This window comes from Halichoeres trimaculatus, unplaced genomic scaffold (assembly GCF_033239565.1).
Source record: "Halichoeres trimaculatus isolate MK-OKI-2021-1 unplaced genomic scaffold, fHalTri1.1 fHalTri1_scaffold_3, whole genome shotgun sequence".
NCBI lineage: Eukaryota > Metazoa > Chordata > Actinopteri > Labriformes > Labridae > Halichoeres > Halichoeres trimaculatus.
Window position 1 is genome coordinate 15,069,887 of NW_027437181.1, and position 25,963 is coordinate 15,095,849.

Sequence of the window (25,963 nt, forward strand, 5' to 3'; positions counted from 1 at the left end):
CTCTTACATAACTTCGTTAATTGATGCAGATTGATGCATCTTAAAGCCAGCTCGAATTTAAGTAAATTTAACTTAACTTAATGTCTGAGTTTAAGTGAGTAAAGGGAGCTTTTGGTCGGTTTTATGATCCTCCGGTTGTTCCCAGTGCTGAGTCGTTTGAATGGAGCATGATTGAGCAGCGCCCTCTGGTGGCCGTTTGCAGAACAGGGTCTGACGCTTTGAATGAAAAGGTGAAATCTTACTTTGGCAGTACGTTTCATTCAACATTTTTTCGAACGCTCTTGATAAATGATCTACACATAATTAAATAGTTAGTTATAATTTAATTACATTAAAATCATTTAAGTTAGTCACATTTCAAACAAAAGTTAAGACTTGAGGCTGTTTTAGTCTGTTAGTTTGGAGTCATGACGCACGCTTTGTCTGATCACACTGAATCCATTAACCACAAACATTTCCATGATTGAGGTTTCAATGTCTTTTCTCGATGACGTGAAGCTCTGATCTCAGAGAAACAGAATCCCTGTAAGTACATTTATTCTGTCAGAGCTTATTATTTCAGAGAGATTTGTTTGACAAGACGAGGATCCATAAAGTAACACCTGAGTGTCTGTGATTAGAGTGTCCCACTTATGCAACATTATTAGACAGAATATATGAATTAGAAAGTATTACTTTTGGCTATATAGATTAGAAAATAACTGATATGCTTGACTTTTTGGTGTTATATCACAATCCCAAAACTAGTTTCCTTTTACTTAAAAAGATATATTTATTTGAATCCATCAACATCTGGGCTGCTACAGGGCTATTTACACTTCTGAATTTACAAATGTTGTCTCTAATGTTATATCAAGAAACAGGTAAATGTAGACAGAAACATACATTACATGTTTTAGTGTTTATACATAAATACTTGCTTGAAGTCTTGAACAACAAGAGGGAGCTCTTTATCACTGACTTACAAACACAGTCAGCTGATCCATTAAAACAAGCGGGCCTGGTTTAATCTCTCAGGACACTGTGCAGGTAGAGGACTTGGCCCGCTGCTCCAGGAAAGATTCACGGCACAGATCTTTGGGTAAAGTCCCGCCCAGGCCCCAGACTGTGAGCTCGCTGTAGATCCCCATCTCAATCATCTCCTCCTGCCAGGGAATGGAGATGTTCCCTGAGGCAAACTCACTGAAAAACTCCCTGTCCCTGTATTCCAGCTGTACATCTTTTACTGTGGAGAAGGCCCCGACATCATCAATGTCCTTGGCATAAACTGTCTTTGAGTCTGGCACAAAAGGTGGAGGAAGGATCCCTGAAGAGACACAAAACAGGCCAGAGTAAGTGAGAACTCCCAATCTAGGGAAGTACTTTTTAACAATGTAAATGTGAAGATAATAATTTGTGCTTTTCAATCTTCTCTGTTACTTTAAATACTTGTGACTGATAGTTCAGTATTGAATGTAAACTCTACTGTTAGGCATTTGTTTCTGTGTGACACAGACCTGCATCCAGTTTCCTCCAGTTGATGTGTCTAAAGAAGGGATGCACTCGGAGTTCATCACATGATCCACACCTGAAGCCGAGCCTATTGTCGACCTCTTTCAGCAGCAGACCCTCACAGATGGACCTGGCATCTTCACTGAACTTTTCTGGATAAAATACTGGATCATTTAAGGTCCGTTTCTTTACCACTTTGTTCTCCACCTGAAGAACAGCACAAAAAAAAAAAAAAAACAGATGTCAAACTGATGTGTAGCTTTACTTTATTTTAATCACATTTATACCTGAAATCTTTGAATGCAACAGAAATCAAACCTTTAAAGGGAAATTCACACTATTTACCAAAGTGATTCCTCCACCAAGGTGGGCTTCATATTTCTCTGTAATATCAGGATCATGCCACAAGGGGGCAAAGCTAAGCCACATAATCCTTAATTAAAATGTAACACAGACAACACCAGGGGAAAACAAGGGTCAAAGGTCAGAGTGTACCTTCTCTCCTCTGGACCTGAAGGGTCCTTTTGCGGCCATAAACTCGTACAAAGTGACCCCCAGAGCGAAGTAATCCACAGAGAAGTCATATTCCTCTCCCCTCAGCAGCTCTGGAGCCATGAAACCTGTGGGGGTCAGAAAAGAGGCCAAGGCATAACAGTTACAGAGATGTTTGTTAAGATAGGAGGCAGAATGGTGGGATATTATCTCTGAAATGATAGTTATCTCTAAACAAAGCTTCTCTGAAAATAGTTTGATCAGTTGTTCTTTACAAATGATGCTTCTGAGATTACAAACCCAAGATATCAGAGTGGCTTTTTATTATAACAATCCCGCTAAAACCTAAATTTATTCTAATTTTCCTCCCTTGATCTGCATACCTTTATATTTTCACAGATTTTACACTTACAATAAAATGCCTTCAATAGATAATATATGAATTGAATGAATGTAGATACAGGGGCCCAACTAACTTTGAAAGGAAACAGGTGATTCAACAATATGATCTAATGGTTTTTAACTTTTTTTTTTTTTATGGCATAAGCCTCGAAGTAGTTGCATCATTTCACTTCTATCCTTCGGGTCACACTGCTTGAACAAAGGTTAAAGTGGCTGTAACCTCTGTAAACACTGCAGCGTGTGGTTTCACACAGGGCAAAGTAAATGTCAAATAATCACAGAGTAACAAAGACAAACACTGTGCAACTGTTATTATTGCAGATCCTGCTGGAGGAAAACATTTAAATGTTGAACTGTACCTGGAGTCCCAGCGTAGCCCTTTGTTTTCACCTGGTCTTCAGTTAGCTCCACAGCCAGACCGAGGTCAGAGATTCGGACGTTACCTGTGAGAAGAAACAGCAGAGTGCTAAAAAACTGTCTCTTTGAATTGTGGCTGAAAAAACATCCTTGTTTGAGATACAACACAATGTGTACTCTAGGTGTGTGGCATAATTATATGGTTTGTGTATACAGTGTATTTGTGTGTCCCATGTACCTTGTGACAAAAATAATGAAATAGATTGAAAGATACCAACTAAATTTAACAATCTACAAAATAAATGTTGAAGTCAGTGGTTCTTTTAGTCGTTTAAATGAGGCTCTCTGATTGAATTAAACGACTGTAATTATCAAAGGGGGGGCAAGAAGATCACTGGATGTCTAAAATCACAAGTTAGGTTAACAAGTTCTTCTGGTATAGATTAGTTTCTACAAATGTGACAGACTCTGCTAACCAGGACACATCTTTAATGACAGTTAGGGTTGGGTGAGAGTGTAGACAAACGAGTGTGCAAAATGAAGAAAGGAGAGGTGAATCTCCATATGTCACTTAATTTAAATGTAATGCATTTGGCAAGTATTTTACAAGGTTAGGTTTATATCTAAGCTCTTATTTCTGCACAGATTAAAAAAAACAGATCATCTATGAGACTTTAACACTATTCAAACAAGTAGCAAGTAGTGGTAGTAGTAGTAACAAGTAGCACTGTCATTTTTTATTAACATTAAGTTTATCTGACCTGCTCCTGACTCAATCATCATTTAGCAAAGTGTATCAATCTGCAGTTACACAATTTCCCAACAGCACAATAAAAGCAAGAATCTACATCTGTTTTTTTTACCCCACGTGTCTGACCTTGATTGTCCAGCAGCACGTTCTCTGGTTTGAGGTCTCTGTAGATGATCCTCTTCTGGTGAAGGTGCTCCAGGCCTTGGATGATCTGAGCAGCATAGTAGCACGCCCGTGACTCATTAAATCCAGGATTGTCCTCATCTACGTTATAAATGTGATACCTAAATGTGATGGCAAAGCAGAACGGTGAGTCATATAAATCACACTGCATCAGGCTCCATGATTCGAAGATCCTTTGTTTTATGCCACATGGAGAGCTGGATTTGTCACCTGCAAATACATAATCAAGTATATCTATTACATTTGCTTTATGCTACAACTAATTAGCCATGTTTTGTACAATACTTTCTGTTCTGTAAAAAAAAAAAAAAAGGAATTTCAAAGAGAGTTAAAATGTCAAATTCGATTCTATTGGTTTATTATGTTGGGTCAAAATTGGATTTTCAGGGTGGGATTTTCTGTGGTCAGCATGTCTGTAAAGGCTAAGAATGAAATCTTACCTCAGGTCTCCTCCGTTCATGATCGTCATAACCAGACACAGCTCTGTTTGTGACTGGATGGCGTAGGCCAGCGAAACAATGAACCTGCTGTGGACTTGAGCCAGGACCCTCTTCTCTACCATCGCACTCTACGGGATACAGGAAGACAGCAGCTATTTGTACATGTTTACAGTGTTCACAGCTCTTTAAGTGAGCATGGTTTAACAAATCTGATAATACTATCGTACAATCAAAGGGCTTATTTTGATGAAACTTCAAGAGAGAATCCAGTGAAATGATTTGAAACCAAATCTGATGCAAAGTTTAACCCATTCAACACCAACAAACACGCACACCTCATCACAATAATCATACAACTCTTCCAAAACTCTTAAGCTTTAATAATAACCAAAATTCAAAGCATTGTCTTGCAGCCTTTGCGAGCCCCGAACTCTGAGCCGAAAACCATGAAATCTGACTGCTTGATAAGTAAACAATGAAGGATTGTTACCTCACTGTTTTTAACAATCTAAAGCTGAGACCTTTAATCATGAAAGCCTGAAGTACAGTTGTATGCAACAGCGTTTGCATTGCTTTATTATGTGTTGACTCGACTGTCGTGCTAATAAGAAAGGACTTGACTGAACTCCTCACCTCATAGCCTTTTCTTTTCTTCAACCTCTTCTTGTTGAGCTTTTTGCATGCATACAGTTTCCCCGTGGCCCTCATCTGACAGGCAGAGACTTCTCCGAAGCCCCCTTTCCCCAGGACACGAAAGTCCAGAAACCAGTCCTCTCCTGTTGGCTGCATCTCCAGCCACTTCCACTGCAGAAACCGTTTTAGGAACATACTCTCTAGAAAGAACATATAAGGCACCTCCTGCAAAAAACCCATCACATTCTCCATGGTCTCATTGAACAAATCGTCCCCAGCCTCTTGGTGTTTCTCTTTGACCTTTGTGATGCCATTTTCAGACAGGAAGGAGCAGAAATACTTGGCACCAGGTTCCATGTACCTGGACAAGATTTTGCTGGCTTTCTTGACCCGATCTTCATCCTCAGCCATGTTGTATTCCTCAATATCCGTCCACAGAAGACAGGTGCCTTTATACTCATTGTTTGAGTTCAGGAACTCCTGAAAGAGTCGCTTTCCGATGGGCTGCTCCACACAGACTGTCCTGAAGCCAAGGTCTACAGTCTCTCTCAGGCCTTCACACACAGTTATGTGAGGAAGCTTCAGGCGAGAGTGGTACCTCTTGTCTCGGTTGAATGTTGGGTCAGCAGTGCCATCAAAGCTCCCGCGGGCTGAGATGTAGGCTGAGTTGGCAACCACTGTCGCTAGGCCACCAATATCCATGAAGAATGGAGAAGAGTTAGGAAGACTGAAGGAGGATGGAGTGATGTGGAAATTTTTGAAGAACAAAGGATACAAACACTTCCCAGGCAAAAACAAGATGCAATCTTTTCTTCCTGTAGCACTTCAGAGAGATTCAGAGAGACCTGTCTCTCTGCTTGTTGCTGATTGACAAGTGTTCCCATCGGTCACATCTACCTGACTCATCACTTCTTCCCAATGGGATTTATCCACTATGTAGGCCAGCTCTGTAAGGCTTTAGCCTCTGCTTATGTGCATGCAGCGTGGAGGAGGAAATGGGAAACAAAGAGTGAAACAGAGTCTGAAAACATGATGGAAAAGAGAGGCGGAAGACAAAAACAAAGCAGGAGAGAAAGGAAGAGTGGTATGCATGTGGTGGGTTGGTAATGATAGGAATGGAGGGGAACAGAGAGAGCAAAGGGAGATGCTGTTTGACAGAGAGGAAGGAAGTAAGTGTATATTAAGCTAAGTATCATGCTTGGGTTGATTAATTTCTTTTATGGTCCAAACAAAATTATTTCACCTGCATCAGTAAATCATTTTACATACAAATAGGTCTTACTTGGCGTTGACATGTATGTATTTTTAGCTGGTAGCTATATCATAAGCAGGATAGCTCTTAGCTTGTAAGACCACATCTCACCCTATCAGGATTCTATTATGCATAGCCACCAGCTAACAACCTTATCTACATTATCCCTTTACTTAACATCTACATTAACCGATAGGAAGATTAGGGAGGGTGACCTGCTGACTGTACAGTCTGTGGGTTATCAACTTACACTGAACATGTGAGCTCACATGCATGCCTACAGACGCTGGGTAACAACAGCTGTGATGTTGATCTGATAGACTCACATGAATGGACCATGTGATCCTTTTCCATTGTTTTCAAACAGAGGATGTAAAGAGGTCAAGAAAACTGTAACTTGATGGTTAAAAGGAGGGTGTTCAGAAAATCAAGACAGCTTGGTGACAATCGACCAGATCAGCTCAAATGGTTTCTTAATGTTTCTTGGAGTTGTAGGGTTTTAAAGTAAATCGCCTGATGAATTCAGATAAATTTAAAGTTGTTAAAAAATCAAATTGTGGCAAACAAGTCCTTTCTTCATCAGTGTATTTTGTAATAAATAAATTCAAAATAATAATACAGTTTTAAAATACATGAATATTTTGACGAAAACAGCATTTCATTGTACCTCAAAAGCCTCAGTAATGGGCACCAACAGAAAAAATGTAAACTCATCCAGACAAGAAACTTAAAGATATTCCTATGTTAACAAACGTCAGGAAACAAAGGTAAAAAAAAGATGTAGCTACACATACAAACACTTACATTGCACATGATAAAAGTTAAGACAGTTTACACAGCGATAACTCCTCACAGTGAGATCAAACCCCTAAGAGAGTCACTTTTAGTGCAGAGTAGGCACGTCAGTATAACATTCAATGCTATCAAGTGCAGGAGTTACAGGAAACATTTGATACCATTTCTTAATTTGTACTTATGTGTGTAACTCTAGGGTTTCTATAACAAGAATAGAGAGTGCTTAAAGACGGCTGAGTAAAGACATACATAAATAGTCTCTTTAAGAGGAACTAATTTTTAGCATAGGTGTAATTACAGCTATATTCACAGTTGTCTATTATTAGAAATATGCTTCAAGTACCATCTTCTACACAGCAAATGTAATCTTTTTTAATCTCAGTTATGATCAGACTCTGCTATTTGCATTAATCTTGAAGGCAAGCGTCAGAAACATTTGTAGTATAGATTTGCCCCCTGTGATTCTTCAAAGAAACAAAACCTGTGCAGACATACTTTATATGTCAAACAAAAGAGATTTTATGATGCACAAAAAACTGAATCATCAGAAATGGAATGATTTTGTGCTTCTCCACAAAACTAATGTCGAGGAGTGGGAGATGGAATTCAGTTTGTGTTGTCCAATAAGACCTCATACAGTAGGGTTTCAGCACATGTGGGTACAAACCATTTGAGGTCCAGGCTCTTTTACGTGTAATGAGTTAAAGCTAATATTTAAGTGTGCACACTAACACATAAGCCTCCTCTGCATGAACATCACTTCTGTGTCTTATGCTGTCTTCGCTGGCTTTGTTGAAAGAGTTAACACGCTAACCCCAAAGCCACTCTCGTATTGTCATGTGACCATTTTGCGATCAGCCCAGGGAACAAATCTGCGTGTGGTGACTCTCCACAGCACTGGTGCAAGCAGCAAACTGAGTGTGGTGACACTGAGAACCAGCAGGTACACCTGAGCCCAGAGAGACAGACACAGGAAAGTGTCAGGAAATGCATCAAATTAGCACAAAACTGATGCTTCTACTAAATCAAAAAGTTAAGAATACTTTGCATATTTTGTAGTAGGAGTAATAATTTCTACCTAAGAGCCAAAACTGTAAATCCAGTGACAAAAATGTTCTACTGAAAAAAATATCAACTACCATATCAACTAAAAATAATCATCATCACATGGCAGCAAATAAGAAGTTACAGATTCTACAATCATTCATCACTGACCTCTCTGGAAATGATGCCAGCCCGACGTGCTCGGCTGCCCAGAACGAACGAGAACTCGCTGACCTGAGCCAGACCAGCTGAGACCACCCAGCGTATGTGTCGAGAGCCTGGAGGCAAGATCACTGACAGCACCAGTACAGCCATCAGAAACTGGGAAGAAAAGATGGGTCAGCAGGAGGAAGTGAGGGTGTGGCGATCAAAAAAACAAACAAAGGGAGAGAGCTGTACCTTCATAATGACGAGTGTGAGCGTCAGAACGAGCAGGATGGTGAGCTCGTACAGCACGAATGTTGGGAAGACATGAAAACCTGTGGCACCAAAAAACAACAGGTTTAGTCACTGTTAATTGTAGAGAGGTGAGTCTGCTACTTTTTAACTAGATATGGCTGAATTAAACTGTTGTGGATCTCACCGATTGAGGCAAAAAAGATGATGGTGAGGAAATCTCTGATTGGTTCAATGCATCCCATGACCTCACCGGTGACCATGTGCCCCTGTGTGGACAACAGAGCTCCAGCCAAGAAACAGCCCAGCTCCATTGACACATCCAGAAAATCTGTTACCTGCAGGTTACGTCAGAGGGAGAGGAGAATCAACAACACAGATAGCTTCCTCAGCAGGTTTTTATCAATAACAGAGAAATGTCAGACATTACTTCACTTAGCATACCGTCAACATGAAAAAGACAAAAGCTGCCATGCCTAACACCAAGATCTCCTTGTTCCCTTTGCTCTCAGCGTGCAGCTTCTTGTAGTACGGGCCAATAATGAATGATCTGAATAGCAGACAGACCAGCATCACAGCAACCAGAGAGCCAAGGACCTGAGCCAGCAGGATCAGCACACGGATACTGCCAAAAAGGAAGCTGTGGTTCACAAAAGGAGCAGATGTAAACAAACTGTGCGCCTCTTTGTGGGTATATGTGTGTGTGTGTTTGACTGATTATCTAACCTGTCCAAGTCACCGCTCTGGGCCTGGATCAAAGTCGGCATGACAGCGATGAAGAGACCGAGCTGAACGTCTTGCATCACTAACATCCCCAGAAGAAAGCTGCTGTAGTCTGGATCACCTGTCTCACAGACAAACACAGCTGAAGCATATCACAGTATTTGTTTCATAAAAGTCCCATTATTCTGTATTTTCCTCTCAGCAAACAAGCGCTCGTGTCTTTATTTTAGCCTTTCTCGAATGAAAATGCTTTGATGCACATTCATGTTTTGAAGTGCACAGACATACCTACATACCTTCTTTGTCTCCTCTGCTTCCCCCTGCAAGGAAGCGGGACACAAGTGGAGTGCTGGATAGAGAGAGACATGAGGAAATGAAGACAGTCTGAGTGGGTCGAATATGCAGAGCTTGTCCCCACAGCAAACCGACTCCCACCATCAGCACGCTCAAGGAACACGCTCCCTGAACTGAGGTCTTCCAAACCTGGACACAAACAAAACCCATCACCCGGGCATACACTTTTACAAACCCTCTTTTTAGAAATGACCAAAAATATAAAGGTATAGTATTTTATTGCTGTTAACCCTTTCTTGATTACCTTTCGGAGACGCTCAGGTGAGAACTCCAGTCCCACCACAAAGAGGGTAAAGAACACACCAAGCTCACCCAGAGTCTCCACCTGAACCATTGACTGCAGGACACAGATAAACATGGACGTGAAAAACTTAGCTTCAAATGATGCAGTGTTGTTTAAAACAAACAGATACAAACACACCTTGATGCTGTTGAGACATGAAGGACCTAGCAGCACCCCAGAGATGATATATCCAAACATGGGAGGAAGACCAATCAAAGTACAAACCCAGCCACAAGGCAGGGACAACATCACCACCGACACCAAGTCCTGAAAGTACACGATGAATAATGCTCATGTAAGAAAAAGATTTAAGTATGTTGAATATTTAAAGCCTCTGGGCTGTCAGATTGATTCTGTGAATGTGAAATACAAACTGACCTTGATGAAATGATGGTCTGCTCGAGGCATGGTCGAGTCTCGAGGTTTGGTCAGAACATATTGGTTGTTCTGCGAGTCAATGAGCATGCTCAGTCCCAAATCATCCTCCACCTCCTTCATCTGGGACTTATTCTTCCTCTTCCCACTTTTCTCCTCATCCTCCACTCTCAACACAGCCTCTACATTTACACCTTTCATCTACACAACACAATACAATAAGATGAGGCACAATTTAATGTTTTCTTTTTGACATGGCTTAATAAATAAACGTTTTAGTATATCACGTGCCACATTTGCTGACCTGTTTGTTGTTGTCAAAGGCACGCTCCTCTATCTCCTCTTCCAGTCGGTCTGCAGCCTTTCTGACGTCCTCCAGGATTTCATCCAGCATGGACAGAGTCTTATTCTGGGCTAACGCGCTCTTCAAGGCTTCCTGCTGATGTTTTTCGGCAGCCACCAGTTCCACATACTCCTGCTCCTCCTGAGGGGCAGACGCCAAACCCAAGGCAGGTTTGGGTTTGGGTAGAAAAGCAAGTTTAACATGCAGGAAACATACCAGCCCATATCATAAGACACGATATCTGAAATATACGTGAGTGTGGGGATACAGCATCATCAAAACTGGGTCCAAATCTAGGTTTAATTTCAATTTGGTTTATTCTTTATACTGTTTTTCACACATTTTAATGCCTTCCATTGACGACCATGACGCTCTCACCTTTATGGCTGCTTCCCTGAGAGCCTCCAGCCGCTGTCTGCTGGATTCTTTCATGTTGACTACGTCCCTGTAGTCTCCCTGCAGCGCCCTCTGCAGGCTCTGCACCGCCTGAAACACCAGATGTTCACTCTCATTCAGCTCTTTCTGAAAAACCTCCAGGGTGTGAACCTGAATGTAGAGAGATAAAACTTAATCATTAAATTGTCATTGAATATATATGACATCATTTTGTGACTATCCAACAGCAAAAACTGGATAACAGGAAAAGTTGTGGCTACAGCTCTTATCTCACTAGAACATCACCTGTCTGTGTCAGTGAAACCTGAACTGTAAGTTTGACATATGAAGCCACTGATGAGCAAAAAGAAAAAACCGAAATACAAAGAAAAGCTAGGACAAACCCTTAAAGCTACACAATACCTCACACACTATGTGCTTCCCAAGACGTGAAACTGTCTCTCAAAGATTTTAAATTAATTGACTCCTTAATTACATTCTCAGTCTGGTACCTGGAAGAGCCTCTCTGGTTCTGAAAGGCTCTGGTCTTTTCCCACAGCAACAGCAGCGGCTGCCAGCTTCTTGACCACCACATTCTTCTGACTCAGTAGCCCCACCAGCTGCTTACAGTTTCCTGCCAGCCAGCTGTGGCCTTGCAGGACCCCTTTACTTCGATAAAGCTTGATGGCTTGCTGGGCCACCTGGTTTTTGTGCAGTACAGCTAGTGCTGCGGCTGTGCCGAGGCACAGTAGCCAACACAATACCTGCATCCAAATCTTTACTTCTGTCTTCACCCAAAGGTGGAAATTGATGAAGGGAAGGGGACCTAGGAACAGAGCGAAAAAAAGAAAAAAAATTGGACTACAGCTTGAGCATGCTCAGTAAGGTAGGAAGATGAACAACTTATGAGTAAAAAAGAATAAATGTAATGAGAGTAGAAAGAAGAATGACTAATGATACTTAGATGTTCTTGTTGTAAACTAATCGAAACACCAAACTACCACTGATGCAATTCAACCTATAGATTCTGTCATAAAATAAGAAACAAAACAAAACCCACCTTTGTCTCTTAAAGCACTCACAGTAAAAGCAGGTGTTCTCAAATTGAAGCCATAATCTCCTGTTATGTGGACACACTGTGCTGTTGTACTTCTAGAGTCATCTCAAGAGACGGTTTAATCTTTAAGTAACAGATGAAAGCTAAGGCAACAGCTGTGTATACACACTTGTGGCCAGTTTTACTGGCTGCACTAAGGGGCTAAAACACCTTGCACTAATTGGTTTAGTGCAGCTGGCTTGTATGAGCATGTCACGTGAACAAATTCCACAGCACTTGCTATGCTGCCTTAACCTGATGTGACGTCTCAATTATGAATCCAAGAGGAACTCTCCCCACCCTCAAATAACTGACTTACTAGAGCACTAATAAAGGCAGACGCACTGTGATGAAAGACATTCTACTCACACCCAAGAAGGACCGCACCTTAGTGAGCATGTGGTAAGCTGAGGGATATTTACTTTCCAGACTCCTCCTCCTCTATCCTTCTTCCTAGGACTGTACTGCAGCCATTCTCCTACTGCTGATTGAAATAAATGGAACAAAAGCAAGAATTAGATAAGTTTACTTATTAGGGTGTTTCATATTCATATTCATTCATTAGCTAAACACAAACTGGTTGATACCCAAAACTGTAGTCTAAAAGGTGACTGTTGCCCTTTTATAACAATAATGTGACTGAAAAGTAAAACATTTCTCAGAAATAAGATAAAAAAAATGTCAAGAAAACTGCCAAATAAGTGTGACCAAGTTTACTATCATTTGGGAGTAAATATAAGGTAATATTCACGTTAAAGATATTTGAATCAGACAATTGTGATTTTTTTGCTGACTGAAAGATTTAAAAAAAAAAATGCAATCAATGTGATTATTGAATCAACAAGGAATGATAATTTACTAATTTAAACGCTTTAAAAATTACAAAACTTTCCACTAATGATGCAACTGACTTCTGACAGGTTAATAGTGTATTTGTCCACCAGCTATCAGGTGGTCACTCCACTCGTGCACATATTTAGACAACAAACTGACTATATATAAAGTTAATATGAGTTCAAAGTGGTTCAAGAATGAACAACAGGAAAATATGATATACAAAGCTGAACACACAACACCCAAGAAATGAGTGACAACACTTACTGACTGAACAAAGCGTACTGTACACACGAATAGAAAAATGGATAAATGGTGAAAGAAAAAGTATGCGAATACCTGTGAAATATGCGCACAGTGCCGGCTCTCAAACCAACTCCAGGACTGAAGGAGAAGCTGAAGTAGAAGGGAACAATCATGCTGTTGTACCGCACCACCACCTCCTCCTCCTCCTCCAACACCCCTCCTCCCCTGCCACATAGCCTCTGAGGCCAGCGTCTGTACAGGCGTTCACCAGTTTACTCCCAAACCAACTTCATGTTTACCTCCACCTCCTCCAACTCTTACTAACGCCTGTCGTGCTAGCCAGGGGATGCTAACGTTTCCTCGCCCAGGTAGGTACGTCGATTTTCGAAAAACTCTGAGGAAGTTGGATTATCTTTTAGTGTGTATAAAGTTCAACCTGTTCTCTAAAATGGAGCTGCAAATGGAGCCAAGTTAGCTCTCAAATTCCTCATAGCTGTCAGACCAGCTCCAGCCAGCTGAGTTCACACACAAGCTAATACAACTCAGCTAACCTGTGCTAAGAGGCTGTTGTGTACATGGATAACAGCTGCTCAGCTGAAGAAACATAACTTATTGACAAGTCATAATGTCGCATTTGCATACATTAAAGATGAACATGAACAAGCTGTACATTGTTGTTGGAGTAATATCACGGTGACATAACTTTGATCCATTTGAAGATTACTTCCGAAACATCTTAACAGCCGCGATATGGGAGTTGTAGTTTTCCGACATTTCGTCCGATCAGCACTTTAACTATGACTGTGTCGAAACAGGTTAATACTACTTCCAAGCTTCTTACCCATTTCAATTAAGGGTTAATTATATAAATGTATATGTGAAACATCAACGCAAAAAGTTCAAAGATATCCCCTTTGCTGAACACTTGTACTTTTAAGACAGCTGTTACAAAGTTATACTGTCAGTATTTCTGCTATATCCCTTCCTGTTTAAATTCTCTGAAAAAAGTTAACTTTTTGCCTCAAATGCCACCAATTACTTAAAACAGCCTCTAAATTTAGGGTATCCACACCATCAGAGCCTGAGGAATTAGCGGTCTAGAACTACATTTCCCACGAATCAAATGTCAGTATAGTAGTGCAGTTCTTTTAGCGCATGCGCACTATGGGTAATTGGATATCAAGCGGGCCAAAACAGCGTGTGATAAAATGGTAGGTAAGATTAAATTTGAGAAACTGGGGCGAATCTTAAGCCCCTTGAAACAAGTGCAGAAACCGATCACGGCTCTATTTAGCGTGAAGTTGACGCACCGATATTACGATTTGGGGTCTTCCCGAAGTAAGTGTCGCATTGTCAGGGTGATATGTGTGGGGAATATGAGGGAAATGGAAGGTCAGTTATTGGTATTTTGAGATCGGACTCTCACACTCCTTGCGGCACGTACCTTTCCCTTTTTGGTAACTCGCATGTGCTCCTGCTGCCCCGGGTCAGGAGAGAGAGCTTGCAGGATCACACGTCCCCTCCCCAGGAAAACTGGGTCGCAAAAACACTGGCCTGTCACGGTGCATTTGCTGTGTGATCATCGGGTGGGTCAGGTCTGCAGTTCTGCATAAGATGTGCAGTTATCCCAACCGTGTGTGTCGATTAAACTATCTCAATAAGGATTTGGGGGAAACTAACGGATTCTTGCAGCAGAGCAACTAGAAATGACAGTGGCAATATGTACTTAAACGCTGCTACATGCATGGTCTAAGCCTTACTTTGATTACCATCCCTAAAAAGAGCCATCATCCATCAGTTTTTGGAAACTTAAAACACTATAAGACACAGCAACAGGAGGTCTTCTAGAGAAATAAAGTCTTTACACTCTAGTTTGATGTGTTTGCTAAGTTTAGTTGTTGTGTTGTTTGTCCAAATGTTGATCAGTGTACATCCTCTGAACCTATGGTTGAATTTCTTAATGGATAGATGGGAGACTTTGTCAATGCACACAAGGCCAAGTTGCTCTTCCACATTTGATCTCAAACAGGCCCAACTAAATCGTGATATAATACTGAATAATAATAATAAAAATAAAAATAATAATAAAAGTATCTGCATTTAATCAAATGCAAAATCATTATATGTGAGAGGTTATCTTTATAATCTGAGAAGAGCTGAAATGATTCCTCGAATGATTCGAGGTACTCGATTACAAAAAATACTTGAGTAAGTTTCTCCGCCTCGAGGAATCGTTTAATTTTAAAACAGATCAAATAGAGCTGAGGCCATATTTAGAGAGTTTTCAGACCCTTCTAGCTATCTCTTATACAAAATAGCAACTAGCAAGAAATCTAGCTTCTTTTCTGGAGTTTGGAGACTAATGGGTCATTCTACCAAAAGGGTGCCATTTGGGTCCTCAACATTTGATGAGATGTACAAGGCACAAAAAATGTGTCAAAGTGTGTTTACATATTTTGGAGCTACCAAAGCAAGTGCTTTTATTGACATACTGTATCAGAAAATTCTATTTCTTAAAGAGAAACATTTTCATTTAAAAAATAACTGCTCTTTAACTAAACAACAATGTATTTTATCCGATTACTCGATTAATCGATGGGATTTTCAGTAGAGTACTTGAATACTAAAATATTTGATAGCTGCAGCCCTGAATCTGAGGTCAGTTTAAGCATTGGTCAAATGGGTCTGGGAAAAGTGAGTGTGTGAGGAAGTCAGGTTTATTTTTTCCCTGCATTAACCTGTGCCTGCTTACTTCACAGCACAAGTTGAAGTCATCGCAGAAGGACAAGGTTCGGCAGTTCATGTCCTTCACGCAGGCCGGGGAGAGGACAGCTGTGTACTGCCTGACGCAGAATGATTGGAAACTAGAAGTTGCCACAGACAACTATTTCCAGAATCCAGACCTCTACTACAAAGAATCCATGAAAACCTCAGTGGACCGCAAGAAGCTGGAACAGCTCTACAACAGATACAAAGGCAAGTGTCAGTGTAGTTAATGTAATGTTAGTGCAGTCCAGTCGACAACACTGTTCTGCTCACTGTTCTTTGCTGTGTTTGCAGACCCACAGGATGAGAATAAGATAGGCATTGATGGGATCCAGCAGTTCTGTGATGACCTGACCCTGGACCCCGCGAGCATGAGCATACTGGTGGTGGCGTGGAAGTTTAGGGCAGCCACGCAGTGCGAGTTTAGCAGGAAGGAGTTTTTGGATGGCATGGCTGAACTTGGGTAAGCAACATTAGGGCTGTTGTATTGTAGTATTTGATCAGTATTAAAATTTCTGTTTACTGAAGTGTCCTTTAAAAATACAGAAGTACGCATTTTCTGTGTATTACAATAAAAATGAAGAATTGTTTTCCAATAAGTTTGAGTTCAAGAAAAATATGTACTTTCACTTTCATGTATAATCACAGGATATTGAGCATGATCTGATTTATTTTTACTTTACTTTTCCCTCCAGCTGTGACAGTCCAGAAAAACTCAAGTCAATGCTTCCCAGACTGGAGCAGGAGCTGAAAGACACAGGAAAGTTCAAAGACTTCTACCAGTTTACCTTCAATTTTGCCAAGAATCCTGGCCAAAAAGGTTTAGGTAAGCTGAAGAATGTGTTAAAAAGGACTGTAAGCTGTGTTGTTTCACAAAAATACCTGATGTATAAGAAAGAGATTTAACAAACTCAGTTTGCTTTAAAAAAGGTACAAAACTTGACTTTAAACACTTTAATTATATTTTCCATGTTTTGTGTCCTAGACCTAGAGATGGCTGTTGCTTACTGGAATTTAGTTCTAACAGATCGATTTAAGTTCTTGGATCTCTGGAACCGTTTTTTGCTGGTAAGGGAACATTATTGTTTTCAGTCTGTCACTTATTTTCCGTGTCTTAGCAGAATAAAGCGATTAAAAGAAACAAAACATACCAACACATTTCCAGAAATGATACAAACACACTGTAGGTGAAAAAGCCAAAAAATATCTGAAACCTCATAATGCAGCAAAATATATCTGATATATCTGAAACCACAAACAGTCTAAAATGAGCACTACTCCTTCAGTACTTTGTTAAGAGATGTCCCTTTGTTGCATTCAGGAGCATCACAAACGCTCAATTCCTAAGGACACGTGGAACCTCCTGCTGGACTTTGGAAATATGATTGCAGACGACATGTCAAACTATGATGAGGAAGGTGAGGATTTGAAAGACTTCTTGATGAAAGCTATTCATTATAGCATCCAAGTCTTAACATTTCAGCTGTTAATTCCCTGGTGAAAGATGAACACCCACAGTTGCATGCTGGAAATTTAGTCAGTCACCCTGATGAACCCAGGCTGCATCAGATGTCATGTCAAACAAAGGACAAAGCTCTAACTATGTGTATATGTGAGAGCCATACTTTTCACTTCAGGTGTGATGTAAATATATCAGCTTTTTTTCAGCTTTTTCTGATATTTTTAGTGGTTTTCTGATTCAAAAACAGTTATTAAATGTCAACTCAGCTACATTTCAGACCAGTAGATTGCACCTTCAACCATCACACTTTTGATAAATGCATTGATGAATGAAGATTAGATTACATGTCCATGTTTTTCTCTCCTCAGGAGCATGGCCTGTCCTCATAGATGACTTTGTGGAGTTTGCTAGGCCGATTGTGACGGGGACTAAGCGCAACATAACATAGTTTTTACCCAAGATTCACCCAGCGGACAGCGTTTCCCCTGATTTTCTTTATGTTTGAATAAGGATTTTTATACATGAGCCAAATACAGACTACTCCTCAAAAAGCCTGTCTTTAAGATCGTTCTTCCAACTGCATACGATGCCTTGGCTGGAGAGCGACCAGAAACGCCAGTTCAGAGCGGACAGCAACGCAAGAGAGAGACACTGTTTTATGTTGTTTTTGTCGCCTGCTGTCCAGGACAGACTTTGTAACTGCAATATCAAAATGATGGGACCTGTCAATCCCATCACTCATTGATAAATCACCAATAGGCGTGGCTTTGAACCGCTGCTGTGGACTCACTCACCTGAACCCTCGGCACAATGAGGAGGGACAGCATTGGTGAACTTTCAGCACATGGAGAGGATTAAGTTATGGATGCGGTAGGAAGTGGCCTCAGGCTTCGTCAATCGTACATGATGCAGCGTGTAAAACCTGCATGTGTCTGTCAGCTGGTGCAAAGTGATGGATGATTTTGATGTGAATGTGTGGACAAAAAGTGATTACATTTTTTTCCACTCAAACTGTGAATGTGGAGCTCTCATACAATCACACAGAGCAGAGAAAAGTGTGTGTGCTATTCATGGTATATGTGTGTGCGTGTGTCAGAATGTGTAGGGGGTGTTTAAACATTTTAACTCATGAAATGCAAAAGATTTTTATTTGACTTTACCATAGTTACCAGTTAGTAAGTTATGATCAGTCTGCACTGAACAACAGTGGAAAGGATTTTATGTTCACTCTAAAAGTTGGAGACAGCAAGACATTCTTTTTAATAGTATCTGCAGATTTGCCACCCTTATAAGCTTAAAATTCTTTACCCATAGCAATGAAAATAGATTGAGTTAAGGAAAAATGTTGAAGTAAATCTGAGGAAACAGGAAATGGTATTTATTATCATAATCTAGGATGACATTAAGCGTCAAATACTACTAAATGACATTTTTGTTTGACTTTTGTTTTGCAGTGTGTGAGCTGCTGTACACAAAAACTGACTGGCATGTTGACTGTTTTCTATAATTCAGGTGACGATGACTTGCCAACCCTGCGAACTGCACTGATGTTACACTTTTTCTGTTGTAGGTTTGCTGATCAGATAGCACTGGATACAGCTACAGAACCATTCAGTTTACACTTGAGTAGAAGTGTTAAAATGAACGACTATACCCCAGCCAGAGGTGTTGTTACTGTTTGTTTACACTGACTGAGGCTTTTTATTTAATAAAATTTCTGCTTTTGAGGTACAGGTGGTGTGTTAAAGTACCACAGAGAGAAATCTACAGAAGCAACAGGTCATTTCAAGAACACTGCTTTTGCTGCCATCTAGAGATGGCTGTGCTGTAATGCACTTCTCAAGTACAATGCTCCATAACAACTGGATGTGGTCATGAGTCTATATAACATCCAGCCATACTGTTTGGTCACAAGACTTGAGCTTTTGAATACATGTAGTTTAAGTTAAAGTGTCGCTCTGTAAGTGTATTTTTAAAAACTTCAAAGGTCCCTGTGAGCTTCAGGGGTTCCTATCTTTAGAGCATGACAGATGGTAGAGCTCAGGTACCCGACGTCCTCTCCCTGTCATAAAGAGCAGCAGGCAGCTTTCTGAACATATATCGGTATTCATCAAACCCTGACTATGCTGTTTTCTTCTGCTATTTCTTGTCACTATGATTTGACTATTTCCCGGCATCAAACTTTTCTGTCCTGTCACACTCGAACAACAGAGGGAATAATCTGCCTCCAGTTTTCCCGAAACCTACAAATAGATTTGAATAGATTTATGCAGATGGATGTTGGTCTGAAAGGATGGTTTGGTGCATGGAGTATCTAAAAGTGTGGTGTATCAATATGGAAAAATGATCGTCCAGGATAGATGTATGAGAAATCTGCAGCAGGTACACGTGTCATGCTCATCTGTGTAACAAAGCACACAAGAATAATGTTGGTGCAGTGAAACATCTCTCATTCAGATTTTCACAGTCATGTCTGTTAAGGTTCTAAATAATATAAGTCATGGTACTTTAATCCAATCTGCAACAATCTTTGTTTAAGTTCTCAAAAACAACAACTACAACCAAGTCGAGTTGTCTTTTGCATTAAACTTGAAACTTAATCTGACTGTGTTTTCACTGCTAGGTAGTGTGACATTTCTACTAGTTGAATGTGACTGACTTCATGATCTGACATCTTGTGTGGTTCACAACCAAGAGGTCTTGCAGTGTTCAGCTTGATAACACAATACATTTGCTACATGTTTATTTTGTCAGATGTGTGGTAAACAGTTTCCAGTCATGCAGATCTTCTCATCAAACAGTGTTATTTTTGCTGGCAAGAAAACAGGTATTTACAGAATGTTACGTTTTGTCTTAGGAGCATACCATACCTTGTTTTCTTTAAGGACAATTTCAATAAAGCATGTTGTTTTTAACAGTCTCGTGAATGCTGCAGTGTTTCTTGAGCACAGCAGAAAGGTGAAGCATTAAAGGTTTTTTTTTTCACAGTCAAAAAAGAACTGGGCTTAAGGCAAGATTCCTCCCTGGTGGGTTTAAATGAGGTAAATCCAAGGATCCCATAACCTTACAAAAGACTTACACAAGAAAACACACAACTTTCTCTTGCAGTGGCCTTTCAGGTTTTTAGGAAAGAGAAAGCTGGTGAGCAGGACTTGGTAGTGAAATCTTCCAATTTATTAAGTCATCAATCGATTAGGAATTGAGTAAATCTAATTTTGCAAATGCAGATGAAAAAAAAAGATCTTCAGTCCTGTTGAGCAGCTCACTAACCCCAAAATTTTTTTTTTAAGTTTTGGACTTTGTTTAAAAATTGAATTAAACTGGATTGGAGTTATGTGGAAAAAAGAAAAAATGTGTCTAATATTGAATCTAATAGTTTTATTGCATTATGATAAGTGTATGCTCATTTAAAATATGATGTCAGCAACACCTTTCAATAAGTTTAGAAAGGGGCACGCTTACCTTTGTGTTGTACCAATTCTTATTTAACAGCACTGAAAACATTTCTTGATTTGGGACATCATTTTTTTGACTTATGATAATAAAATGTCTCAGTCTTGCCCGACATAGGTTTTCAATTTCAGTGTGTTCCTTAATGAAGGCATTGTCATGGATGGCAGCATATTGACCCAAAACTTGTAGATGTTGTTCAGCATTAATGCTGCCAACCCAAATGTGTAAGCTACTCATGCCATGAGTGTTTCTGCTCCCCAAACCATCAGTGATGCTGGCTCTAATTTTAAGAATGAAAAACGTAACATCCATGCTTAAAAAAAAGCCAAATTTTAATTACACAGACCTCAGAACAATTTTCACATTCACCTCAGTTCATTTTGAACATGTTTATAAAAGGCCTGCAACAACAAACTGTGCTCACAGACAGTGGGTTTTGGATGCAGTTTTTTGCCAATGCATTGATTTCCACTCCAGAGTCATGTCTGTTTTTGATGCACTGTCACTGTCACAGGAAAATCAAAACCTTCCAGAATCAGTCACGTTGTCCCTTTTGTACAGAAACATCTCCACATCATATAAATCCATTAATTCTATCAGGTAGTGTATATGATGAAATACAGAAAACATTTGTCTTTTTGAACCCAGTCATGTTACTAACTTTGTTTATTAACTCAGTTAGGGTGTTTCCTCCAGGATTTTCTTTATTTTTTATTTTAGTATTTAACAACTTCACTGTTTTGTTGTCTCCTTTGGAACTGAGGTTGTAAATGTTATGCAACAGCTAAAACCAAATTGGCTGTTTGTGCTACTGTGTTATTGTGCCATAAAGAGCAGTTTTTTACATCCTAAAGAGGCTTATAGGTTAAAGTGTTTTAAGAAAACAAATATGTTAAAACCTATTAAAAGGTGTGCTATAACAACATGAATCCCAGTGTTTCTTGTGAGAAACCACTGACCTACAGCACAAGATGAGTGCCTGTAAAATGTCAGCTTAGCAACAGTTGTCCCTTATCAGGTTGCATTCTTGCTGCATGTCATCATTATCATCATCACTGACTGTCCTGGTAATGCTTTGTCTACTTTTATTTGGATCATGTTGAGGGCTGCACCCATCAACAAAATAAAGAAAAGTTTTAGGTGTTTAAAGGTCTGGATATCACAGATTTTATGTTAAAAAAAACATTGAGGAGAGTCTAATAAGATGAGGATGGAGTTAAAAGTAAGCCCTGAATCCAGTGCTCATAACTGAAGAGTAATTGGTGTCAGAGGAGGAGATGATTAATAAAAAAAAAGTTTAAAATAGTGAGGATAGGATTAGAGAGTTAAGCCTCATTGAAGGAGGAGGCACCGATGGGATGATGTTCCATTCTTACCCTTCTCCCATGGGACTGGTGGGATGTCAACAAGGTCCAGCACCAGCTGACAAGCTTTCAGCCCAGCCCAGCAACGCATTAGCATCTCTCCCAGTGAGTCCAGCCCCCTTTTCACCAGTCCACAACCAGTCATCCAGCGTACAGGCTCTGGTGCCATGGGGATTGCCTTTTTAGGAGACACCTGATCACAGCTGAACCCTCCGTTGCCCAACACAAAGAAACTGTTGTTGATGTGTACACGCCAAACCCTCGGATCTGAGAGTTTGTGTTGTTGTGTGACGACTGATGAGACACCAAGAGAGCTGTGGGGCGGGAAGGTGGTAAGGAGAAGCCTGTGGTACCTCTACAGCCGGAGGGAATCTTAACATTTCCATTTCCAGGATCACTTTAGGGAAAAGTTGATAGTCATGTTTGTCAATGCCAGCCTGTAGAGGTGGTGAAGATAAACTTCAGTAGATAAAAGTTCAGATTTCATTTGTGCCAAGTGCCATCCTAATCCCAGGAGAGGAAGAAGAGCTTCATTCGGGACACATTTTGTTCTTTCTGGGATTAGCTGAGTAAACCGGTGTTATGGAGAAGTTCAAAGCAGCCATGGTTCTGGGCGCAGTCGGGGATGCCCTGGGCTACAGAAAGGGTCAGTGGGAAAGATGCATCTCCGGCAAGAAGATCCAAGAGGAATTGGCCTCTTTGGGGGGACTGGGGGCCTTGAAACTGGACTCTGATAACTGGCCCCTGAGTGATGCAGCGCTAATGCACATGACAACAGCAGAAGCACTTGTAACAGGTACATTTTAAATATTTGTTTCACATTACATGTCTATTTCCTATTCTAAAAGACAAAATAACATTAAATTTGATCTAATTTCCGTTCTTATGGAACCAAAAACCTCCTATCTTTATAGTTTTATTAGTATTTGAGCATCAAACCTGTTCAGCCAGGTGTTATCTCTGTCTACATTTAGAGGGATGAGAATAGCTTCTTCTCCACCATCAATGGAAGCTGCTAATCACCCACTGGCAGACTAGCTCTGAATGAGAAACCCTGCTGACATACCCATAATCCATCCTTGCGACTGGTCATCAAAGAAAAAACATCAGTGACTTTATCCAGAATGCCGTCACCCAAAAGTAATTTCAGGCTCCCTGCAGGGAAGCCAGGAGTCACCGAGACAGAAAAGTCCAAAATAGACTTACTCTGGAAAAGCTGATCCTTGGCTCCCCTTTACTGAACAATAGCGGCTCGGTAATCTGCTGGTATCATGTTTGGCTGCAGATGTGGATCAAAGCCAGCAACAGCAGCTCTGTGTAATAGTGTTGACATCTTGTGAGATTAGGAAGCCTGATTTAGAAACAATGCCTGCACACAAAACATACACTCACTGAAATACATCTCTGAATGACAGAAAGCATAAGGGTGACATCACAGTACTGTTCAGCTGAATCAGTGAGACACATCCCTGTTTTCTGCTTTTTGTTGGACACAGTCATATGAGGATTTAAAAAGCCCACCTTGATGAGTTCTAGTCTATCCTCTCTCATCCCTTGTAATAAAATCTAACCCAGTCTGAAGGTGAAGACGTCTCTCATCAACATCCAGATCACCCAGTTAACGGTGATACCCCTTCATCAACACTCCCTCCTCCTCTACTGAACACATACAGTACACAAATAAACAAATTCTTGCAGGATGGCTGTGGCCAAGCGTAGAGGATCCCAGTTGACCTCTCAGTGTGTGGAAGTGACTCCACTCACTCGGAGGTATGCTGGTCCTAATCTGTGGTGCAGCAAACTAAGGCTAAACTTAGCTCATCACAGTACCACCCATATCGTCTTGCATGCCAATCATGAATGAGTCTCAGTCTGTGTGTGTGTGTGTGTGTGTGTGTGTGGGTACACAGATTACTGGTGTCTGGAAGACCTGTACAGGGAGGTGGTGCGTCTCTATGTGGAAGCCATGGTTTCTCTCCAGGGCAGAGCTCCAGATCCTGCCACAGTTGAAGGATGTGTTCACCTCAAACCTCACAACTTCTTGCTTGCTTGGCACACACCGTTCAATGAAAAAGGCCAGAGAAGACTTAAGATGATATTATGAAAACAAAACAACAACAATTTATCATAAAAATGTGTGTTTTGACATGTACATGTATGTTCAATCCATATGCAGGGTCAGGCTTTGGTGCAGCAGCCAAGGCTATGTGTGTAGGTATGAGATACTGGCAGCCTGAGAGATTAGACAGCCTAGTGGAGGTCAGCATTGAGATTGGCAGAATGACCCACAACCACCCAACAGGTGACAAAATTATCACTTTCTAACCTTTCAAACAAATCGAATTATTATCTTTTAAGTGTCTTTACTTAAATCCCACTTGAGAGTTGCTATTGGTGTCATTCTCTGCTTAAGGTTTCCTCGGCTCCCTGGCATCAGCACTCTTTGCATCCTATGCTGTCCAGGGAAAACCTGTTGTGAGTTGGGGCCGTGAGCTCATAAAGGTCATCCCTCGAGCTGAGGAGTACTGCAGGAAGACCATACGACACATGTCGGGTAAGATAGAGTTTCTGTCAGCATTGGTGTTAAATAAAACAGAATGTGAGGAGTAATTGTGACTTTCCATTGCAGAGTATCAAGAAAACTGGTTCTACTTTGAGGCCAAGTGGCAGTTTTACCTTGAGGAGAGAGGGATTGAGAAAGAAGGACAGAACAAAGCATCACTCCCTGATTCGTATGATGCTGAGGAGACAGACAAGGTAAAGGCATACATGAAGGAGCAGAGATGATGAAAAGATTGCATTTAAAGAAAAGTGTTTTTCTGTGTTCTGTCCACACAGATGTACAAACGCTGGAGCTCAGAGGGCTGTGCAGGACGCAGAGGTCATGATGCTCCAATGATAGCCTATGATGCTCTTCTGGGTGCAGGCAGTGACTGGGGTGAGCTGTGCAAACGAGGCATGTTCCATGGAGGTGAGAACTACAGTACCTGTAACACACACACAGACACATACATGTATGTCTTACTGTGACTTCTTTGACACGCTGTTGTTTTAGGTGAGAGTGAAGCCACAGGCCTCATTGCTGGTTGTCTCTACGGACTCATGCACGGCCTAAACCAGGTCCCTCAAAGCCTTTACCAGGATTTGGACAAAAGACAGCACCTAGAGGAGCTGGGAGAAGCGCTTTACAAAGCAGCATCTGCGGAGAAGTGCATGGACAAGTAACTATGCTCTTCACTGGCCTGAACCCTGCTGGCTGCGCAGGGGAACTGCACATGACTCTAAAACCGCCTGCCTTTGTTCCTCACTACCCTCAGTCCTTTTTCTATACACTGATCTGTTCTAAAACTAAACAGCCAGATTTACTCAGCTGGCAGCTACAAAACATATTTCAATGCAAGTAATTCTTCTGGGAACTGGAATGATTTTAAGCCTGCTCTAAGAGCTCGTTTTGCCTCTGACAGGCTCAAAGTGTCTGACAACATCACAAAAAGAGTAAATACTGAGAAAGGATTTCTCTAAGTGAGATGGTTTATCTATCTGAAATATTTCTATAGAACTAACCTGTATTAACATGAAACATGGTGATGTTGTCAAAAAACATGCAAACTTAAGATACTGATGTTCTGCTTTTAAGACTAATTTTTCTTCACGGAATTGTTTTAGTATTCTTTAATCTAGGTTTATATTTGAAATGCATGAAACATGTTTTGAAACAGTGCAATGGTTTTAACTTGTATGCATTACATTACTGAGGTGCCATAATTCTATCTTATATACATTTGCACTGTGATGCTCTTATCAGATTAAGTGTATTATATTGTGACAGAAGTGCTATAACATGGTGAATATTGATATATTGATATCAGCATTAAAATGGACTCAGATAACCATGCATGAAGCGCCCGTCTTCCTTTGTTTGTTTACTATCTTAATTTTCTACCTAAGATCGTCTTCTTGCTACACAACCTTCCTCTTCAACGCTCTTAACTAATCTGTAACAACACCGTGCTGGAGCTTTTCACTTCCAGTCTGAGAATTATGAACTGTAGT

General features: G+C 40.6%; 4 protein-coding genes across 8 annotated transcripts; 2 read left to right on the plus strand and 2 right to left on the minus strand.

Annotated features, from left to right (window-relative positions):
- Positions 1–986: 986 nt before the first annotated feature.
- Positions 987–7,274, minus strand: grk1a (G protein-coupled receptor kinase 1 a). The gene is made up of 7 exons (XM_074665882.1): positions 4,750–7,274; positions 4,117–4,244; positions 3,620–3,777; positions 2,745–2,828; positions 1,987–2,111; positions 1,497–1,698; positions 987–1,306 (listed from the first exon to the last, which is right to left on the minus strand). Exons 1-7 carry the CDS (start codon positions 5,449–5,451, stop codon positions 1,014–1,016), a joined length of 1,692 nt encoding a protein of 563 aa, XP_074521983.1. The 5' UTR covers positions 5,452–7,274; the 3' UTR covers positions 987–1,013.
- A 143-nt stretch (positions 7,275–7,417) lies between these two features.
- On the minus strand, positions 7,418–13,097 carry tmco3 (transmembrane and coiled-coil domains 3). Of its 2 annotated transcripts, none has more exons than XM_074665881.1 (15): positions 12,959–13,097; positions 12,157–12,269; positions 11,202–11,515; positions 10,693–10,860; positions 10,276–10,455; positions 9,975–10,172; positions 9,735–9,863; positions 9,558–9,650; positions 9,256–9,442; positions 8,963–9,080; positions 8,681–8,861; positions 8,424–8,574; positions 8,240–8,319; positions 8,012–8,161; positions 7,418–7,745 (listed from the first exon to the last, which is right to left on the minus strand). In XM_074665881.1, exons 2-15 carry the CDS (start codon positions 12,182–12,184, stop codon positions 7,632–7,634), a joined length of 2,091 nt encoding a protein of 696 aa, XP_074521982.1. In that variant the 5' UTR covers positions 12,185–12,269; positions 12,959–13,097; the 3' UTR covers positions 7,418–7,631. The 2 variants fall into 2 exon arrangements, with proteins under 2 accessions (XP_074521982.1, XP_074521980.1); XM_074665879.1 differs by having other exon boundaries at positions 8,681–8,876.
- On the plus strand, positions 13,097–20,016 carry dcun1d2b (DCN1, defective in cullin neddylation 1, domain containing 2b). 4 transcript variants are annotated; one of them, XM_074665884.1, is made up of 7 exons: positions 13,097–13,233; positions 15,625–15,841; positions 15,926–16,094; positions 16,327–16,457; positions 16,617–16,699; positions 16,953–17,049; positions 17,462–20,016. In XM_074665884.1, the coding sequence occupies exons 2-7, from the start codon at positions 15,667–15,669 to the stop codon at positions 17,539–17,541; spliced, it is 735 nt and encodes a 244-aa protein (XP_074521985.1). In that variant the 5' UTR covers positions 13,097–13,233; positions 15,625–15,666; the 3' UTR covers positions 17,542–20,016. The 4 variants fall into 4 exon arrangements, with proteins under 4 accessions (XP_074521985.1, XP_074521987.1, XP_074521984.1 ...); XM_074665886.1 differs by having other exon boundaries at positions 13,098–13,237; XM_074665883.1 differs by lacking the exon at positions 13,097–13,233 and adding an exon at positions 13,997–14,076.
- A 2,476-nt stretch (positions 20,017–22,492) lies between these two features.
- adprhl1 (ADP-ribosylhydrolase like 1) lies at positions 22,493–25,135 on the plus strand. The gene is made up of 7 exons (XM_074666935.1): positions 22,493–22,706; positions 23,821–23,985; positions 24,087–24,212; positions 24,324–24,464; positions 24,540–24,667; positions 24,749–24,881; positions 24,966–25,135. The coding sequence occupies exons 1-7, from the start codon at positions 22,493–22,495 to the stop codon at positions 25,133–25,135; spliced, it is 1,077 nt and encodes a 358-aa protein (XP_074523036.1).
- The last annotated feature ends 828 nt before the right edge of the window (positions 25,136–25,963 follow it).